At 31.8% G+C, this 7500-nt stretch overlaps 2 protein-coding genes across 2 annotated transcripts in view; both read right to left on the bottom strand.

Annotated features, from left to right (window-relative positions):
- Positions 1 to 4885, bottom strand: part of slc39a9 (solute carrier family 39 member 9) — a 16042-nt gene extending 11157 nt beyond the window's left edge. The window contains exon 1 of the mRNA XM_065947667.1: positions 4378 to 4885. Coding sequence (XP_065803739.1) covers positions 4378 to 4453 — 76 coding nt within the window. The 5' untranslated portion in view covers positions 4454 to 4885. The remainder of the gene's footprint in view (positions 1 to 4377) is intronic.
- Positions 4886 to 5660: 775 nt separating this feature from the next.
- Positions 5661 to 7500, bottom strand: part of rbm25a (RNA binding motif protein 25a) — a 7762-nt gene continuing 5922 nt past the window's right edge. Inside the window, exons 8-10 of the mRNA XM_065947666.1 lie at positions 7353 to 7451; positions 7160 to 7207; positions 5661 to 6117 (exon numbers count right to left, since the gene is read on the bottom strand). Coding sequence (XP_065803738.1) covers positions 6025 to 6117; positions 7160 to 7207; positions 7353 to 7451 — 240 coding nt within the window. The 3' untranslated portion in view covers positions 5661 to 6024. The remainder of the gene's footprint in view (positions 6118 to 7159; positions 7208 to 7352; positions 7452 to 7500) is intronic.

Raw genomic sequence — 7500 nt, forward strand, 5'->3', positions numbered from 1 at the left:
AACTTTACAATTAATGCAAACATAATACTGAGAAACACAAAACACATATCTTAGTTATTAGCATCAACCTGAGTGTCTGTGTCTCCTTCACTGTCAGTTTTTTGTCTTTTTTGAAGTGTTGTATTCTGCGTGTTATTTCCTAAAAGCCAAACAAGGACTACAACTTCATCACATAAACACAACATCAGTTTCACTTTAATAAGATGAAACAATGCCAAAGTGTAATGAACTGCTTTGTGTTGTCAGTCTTTATTTGTCTGTCTACTCTCCGTTATATTGAATAGTTTCTGCTGATAATATGTCTACACTCATGCACTTTTATGTCAATATTGTCCATTTACAACTCTGTTTTTAGACATTTACATTTAATCTTTCATATTTAAGACTAGTAATGTTTAGTTAAATCCTGGTTGTATATATTCACATTCTTAGTTTTGATATTTTTAGTGCTTATTTACTTTGTATTTAATATTATATTGTGTTTAAATTTGCTAATATTGTGTTTTTTACTCATATTGTGTGTTTGGATAACCTGCTGCTGAATCAGGTGGTAGGTGTGCTGTTCTTCTGCTGTAACGCCACAATTTCCCAGTTTGGGATCAATAAAGTCATTCTATTCTATATTGTGTTGTATATTATATCATATTGTGTTGTATATTCTATTATATTGTGTTGTATATTATATTATCATATTAATATAATATATTATTGAATTATTATTATTACTTAGGTCAATATATATACTGTACATTCTATATATTTATTATTATACTAGTCTATATTATATAACATTTCATTATATTACACTATATTGTTCATATTGCACTATATTATATTATTACATTATATTATATAACTGCACTCTGCATCACTGTGGTACAACACTGCCTCTCTTCTCTGCTGTTTACATTATTTGCTGCTATTTATCATACCAAGTCACTTCAATCATCACTTGTCACTTAATCTGGTCATTCTCTGCACATACTGTTTCAATTCTCAATTCCTCCCAGTTAACTTCATCATTCACTTTTGTACTGTATATACCCCCTGTTTTTATTTTTTATTTTTATTTATCTTATCTGTTCTGTTTAATGTGTATTTTGAGCTTTCTTGTCTGTGCTTCTGTAACGCCCGAATTTCCCCTCTGGGGATCAATAAAGTATTATCCTATCCTATCCTACATTGTGTTGTATATTATATTATATTGTGTTGTATATTGTGTTGTATATTGTATATTGTGTTGTATATTGTATATTGTGTTGTATAATGTGTTGTATATTGTATATTGTGTTGTATATTGTATATTGTGTTGTATATTGTATATTATATTATATTGTGTTGTATATTGTATATTGTGTTGTATATTGTATATTGTGTTGTATATTGTGTTATATATTGTATATTGTGTTGTATATTGTATATTGTGCTGTATATTGTGTTGTATATTGTATATTGTGTTGTATATTATATATTGTGTTGTATATTGTGTTGTATATTGTATTATATTGCGTTGTATATTGTGTTGTATATTGTATTGTATATTGTGTTGTATATTGTATATTGTGTTGTATATTGTGTTGTATATTGTATATTGTGTTGTATATTGTATATTGTGTTGTATATTGTGTTGTATATTGTATATTGTGTTGTATATTGTATATTGTGTTGTATATTGTGTTGTATATTGTATATTGTGTTGTATATTGTATATTGTGTTGTATATTGTATATTGTGTTGTATATTGTGTTGTATATTGTATATTGTGTTGTATATTGTGTTGTATATTGTATATTGTGTTGTATATTGTATATTGTGTTGTATATTGTATATTGTGTTGTATATTGTATTATATTGTGTTGTATATTGTATTATATTGTGTTGTATATTGTATTATATTGTGTTGTATATTGTATATTGTGTTGTATATTGTATTATATTGTGTTGTATATTGTATTATATTGTGTTGTATATTGTATTATATTGTGTTGTATATTGTATTATATTGTGTTGTATATTGTGTTGTATATTGTGTTGTATATTGTATTATATTGTGTTGTATATTGTATTATATTGTGTTGTATATTGTGTTGTATATTGTGTTGTATATTGTGTTGTATATTGTATTATATTGTGTTGTATATTGTATTATATTGTGTTGTATATTGTGTTGTATATTGTGTTGTATATTGTATTATATTGTGTTGTATATTGTGTTGTATATTGTGTTGTATATTGTGTTGTATATTGTATATTGTGTTGTATATTGTATATTGTGTTGTATATTGTGTTGTATATTGTATATTGTGTTGTATATTGTGTTGTATATTGTATATTGTGTTGTATATTGTATATTGTGTTGTATATTGTGTTGTATATTGTATTATATTGTGTTGTATATTGTATTATATTGTGTTGTATATTGTATTATATTGTGTTGTATATTGTATATTGTGTTGTATATTGTATTATATTGTGTTGTATATTGTATTATATTGTGTTGTATATTGTATTATATTGTGTTGTATATTGTGTTGTATATTGTGTTGTATATTGTATATATTGTGTTGTATATTGTATTATATTGTGTTGTATATTGTGTTGTATATTGTATTATATTGTGTTGTATATTGTGTTGTATATTGTGTTGTATATTGTGTTGTATATTGTATTATATTGTGTTGTATATTGTGTTGTATATTGTATATTGTGTTGTATATTGTATTATATTGTGTTGTATATTGTATTATATTGTGTTGTATATTGTATATTGTGTTGTATATTGTATATTGTGTTGTATATTGTATATTGTGTTGTATATTGTGTTGTATATTGTATATTGTGTTGTATATTGTATATTGTGTTGTATATTGTGTTGTATATTGTATATTGTGTTGTATATTGTGTTGTATATTGTGTTGTATATTGTATATTGTGTTGTATATTGTGTTGTGTGTTGTATATTGTGTTGTATATTGTGTTGTATATTGTATTTGTGTTGTATATTGTGTTGTATATTGTGTTGTATATTGTATATTGTGTTGTATATTGGTGTATATTGTATATTGTGTTGTATATTGTGTTGTATATTGTGTTGTATATTGTGTTGTATATTGTATATTGTGTTGTATATTGTGTTGTATATTGTATATTGTGTTGTATATTGTGTTGTATATTGTGTTGTATATTGTATATTGTGTTGTATATTGTGTTGTCTATTGTATATGTGTTGTATATTGTATATTGTGTTGTATATTGTATATTGTGTTGATATTGTGTTGTATATTGTATATTGTGTTGTATATTGTGTTGTGTGTTGTATATTGTGTGTATATTGTGTTGTATATTGTATATTGTGTTGTCATATTGTGTTGTATATTGTACTATTGTGTTGTATATTGTGTTGTATATTGTATATTGTGTTGTATATTGTGTTGTATATTGTGTTGTATATTGTGTAGTATAATGTATATTGTGTTGTATATTGTGTTGTATATTGTATATTGTGTTGTATATTGTGTTGTATATTGTGTTGTATATTGTATATTGTGTTGTATATTGTGTTGTATATTGTATATTGTGTTGTATATTGTGTTGTATATTGTGTTGTATATTGTATATTGTGTTGTATATTGTATATTGTGTTGTATATTGTATTGCTATATTGTATATTGTGTTGTATGTTGTATATTGTGTTGTATATTGTATTGTATATTGTATAATTGAGTTGTATGTTGTATATTGTGTTGTTATTGTATATTGTGTTGTATATTGTGTTGTATATTGTATATTGTGTTGTATATTGTGTTGTATATTGTATATTGTGTTGTATATTGTGTTGTATATTGTGTTGTATATTGTATATTGTGTTGTATATTGTGTTGTATATTGTATATTGTGTTGTATATTGTGTTGTATATTGTATATTGTGTTGTATATTGTGTTGTATATTGTGTTGTATATTGTGTTGTATATTGTATATTGTGTTGTATATTGTGTTGTATATTGTATAATTGTGTTGTATATTGTGTTGTATATTGTGTTGTACTATTGTATATTGTGTTGTATATTGTGTTGTATATTGTATATTGTGTTGTATATTGTGTTGTATATTGTGTTGTATATTGTATATTGTGTTGTATAATGTATATTGTGTTGTATATTGTATTGTATATTGTATATTGTGTTGTATATTGTATATTGTGTTGTATATTGTATTGTATATTGTATATTGTGTTGTATGTTGTATATTGTGTTGTATATTGTATATTGTGTTGTATATTGTGTTGTATATTGTATATTGTGTTGTATATTGTATATTGTGTTGTATACTGTATATTGTATATTGTGTTGTGTCGTTACCTCTGAGAAGTGACAGCCAGGGGATCGAACCTGCTACCGTACCATCCCCCCACATGGCCCCAGAGAGCAGACTGATGGAGCTGAAGTCGTCCATGACTCTCCTCTGAAGCTAACCTGCTGCTAAGCTAAACTCTTCTGTAACACGTTAGTTATTCCTCCTCGGGGTTGATACATGTCCTGATACTTAATGACGATGTTAAATCAACGAACACCTTCTTCTTCTTCTTCTTCTTCTTCTTCTTCTCACACATCCACGTTACAGCAGCTGGCCTCGATAACGTTAGCCGAACGAAGCTAACGAGCTAGCTTCGGTTATTTCCGGCTCTCCGACTTCATGAGTGAATAATCCGGAAACGTAAAGGTCAAAGGTTGACTTTAGGAAAGTCCGACACCGCGCACACCTGATTCAGGATTCACCTGCTGACAACATTAGTGCAACTTCCAGACTTTGTTAGCAGAACGCTAACTGACTTGCTAACTGGACATCCTCTTGTTTGTGATGCCGATAGAAACTACATCCGGGTCACAGTTCAGCTCAACCTGTTTGCCACGTATCCGCGAGACAGCGAGACACGGAGGAGGAAATAAACACAAACTAATGTAAGATTAATGAATATGAATATAAATTTAATGAATATAAAATTAATAAAATCAATGAGTAAAAAAAAAAAGGATAAACAGACTGTTTAACAAAAATTATAATAAATATTTTTTTAGCCTTGTTTTAAAAATGTCATTAATGAGACCACTGGCAAGAATACAAGACTTTAAGATTAAAGGTCACATATTATTCTATTTTTAAACCAGGATAAATTAGTCTCAGAGCTCATGTGTGTGAAGTTTCTTGTTCTAAATCCACTCTGATCCTGTATTTGATCATGTCTATAAACCCCTCTATTTCAGCCCTGATCAGAACAGGCTGTTTCTGTGTCTGTACCTTTAAATATGTAAATGAGCGGTGTCTGACCACGCCCCCTCTCTGGAAGGGCTTGGGTGTACTCGGTCTTTCTCTCTCCATGTCCTATTGTTTACAGTGAGAAGGCAGAAGACGGAGAGGATGGACTTTTCTCATCATTGGGGGGTTTGTAGACGGACTAGAGACACATGTTAGAGTTAGAGGAACATGGAGAAGAGGATTTTAAATATGTGACCTTTAAATGACTAATAATCAACTGAATGAACTTTAAATTGAATCATCTGTTCTTTGCTGAAATACCATGCATAAATGTTTCATGATTTCTGAAAGATCTTAAAATATGAACTAGATGTTGACTGAGACTAATGAACAACACATTAAAGACTCTCTTTATAAAAAAAGCATATTTATTAGTTCACACGACGGAGCAGAGCCGCGACATGAAGACAGGAAATCAAAGCAGGATGTGTCCAACGATTTGGAAAAACGGATGAAATTCAACATTTGCCTCAACAAAGGAGAAAAATACAACCAAAGTTTCATCATGCAGTATGTTTGTGCAAACCTGTTCTGTTCACAGTTCAGACTTTTCCCCCTCCAAACACACACGCACGCACGCACACACACACACACACGCACGCAGAAGGCAGCCGCTCCGTGCTGATGGACTGGAGGGATGTTTGGACACGTTTACAGTCTGCAGAAAAACAGGAAGGCAGCAGAACGACGAGCCGAGAGACACGAGGTCTTTATTTCACCAGCCCGATCTTCTTCGCTTCTGTTTCGTAAATCAACAGTCTCCACATTTTAACGATGAAGACCTCCGCCTCTTCATCCAGAACCTACACACACACACACACACACACACACACACACACACACACACACACACACACACACACACACACACACACACACACACACACACACACACACACACACACACACACACACACACACACACACACACACACACACACACACACACACACACACACACACACACACACACACACACACACACACACACACACACACACACACACACACACACACACACACACACACACGTTACATCAAACAGCCTCATAATGATTATTATAATAAGTAACATGAGACTGGTGTTGGCCTGAAGCTCGTCAGGCTTTGAGAGAAGGTCAAGGCCAGAATACTGTCTACGCTGTCGACAACAAAGGACAATGTCTCCCTTCTACCTTCCTAATTGTAGGGACACATAAAAGGTGGGGGGGGGGTGGGGGGGGTGTACTTCTCTCATCGTTGGGGGGTTTGTAGATGGACTTGAGACACATGTTAGAGGAACATGGGGAAGTGGATTTTAAAATTCAAACAAATACTCTTAAAGGCTTTATATGTGACGTTTTGATCCAGCAGATGTCACCCTTGAGCACCAGCATGAAACCAAAACAACTTGCGCTGCATTGTTGTGTTAGCATGCTAATGCTAGCGATCTTTATTATGCTGGTATCTTCACACTGCATGTAAATTTACCTGAAATGAGCGTGATCTAGAAACACAGTTAAGCAGTGAGTACAGTATGTTATTCTTCTTTTCTCTAGTCCCTCAATTAAACAACTTTTATACACGAGGGGAGGAGTCAGCCGGCCGTCCTGGCGATGTAAACAAAGTGAAGACAGGACTCTGAAAACTCTGAAAACATCACAGACAGTGGGACTCGGGTGTTACACCCATTGTAGACAGTCATGACTCACAGAGTTATTTTCAGAGGAGATACTTGATTTCTACATTTAAGTATGAAAAATCACAGAGAAAGACTTTAAGCTACATCTTCTCTGCATCTGACTTCACCATCTCTCCCTGTTAAAGATCGATTCAAACAGACTTTGTGATGCAGCATCAACTTACCATCGCCACGTCATCGAGAATACCCTGAGGAGTGCTGTGTGCCATCACCTGGGGGGAGGAGGGGGGACAACATTTTAAACTTCAAGAAAAGAAAATCACTGCAGACAGATTTATTAAGATTATTTTATATTTCATTAAAAAATGTGTCAAACTTGAAATGAACGCAGCTGATTGGACAGAAAAGATCACAAACCTTCGAGCAGACAAAATCCACCAGCGTAGCCTCCTCCTCGCCGATGTACTCGATAATCTTTTTATTGATCCACGGTCTGATGCGGCGATCCATCAGAGTCTGAAGACGGAATGACGACAGATTAATCACTGAATCCTCCGGCCACACG

Source organism: Labrus bergylta, chromosome 18 (assembly GCF_963930695.1).
Source record: "Labrus bergylta chromosome 18, fLabBer1.1, whole genome shotgun sequence".
In the NCBI taxonomy this organism is placed as follows: domain Eukaryota; kingdom Metazoa; phylum Chordata; class Actinopteri; order Labriformes; family Labridae; genus Labrus; species Labrus bergylta.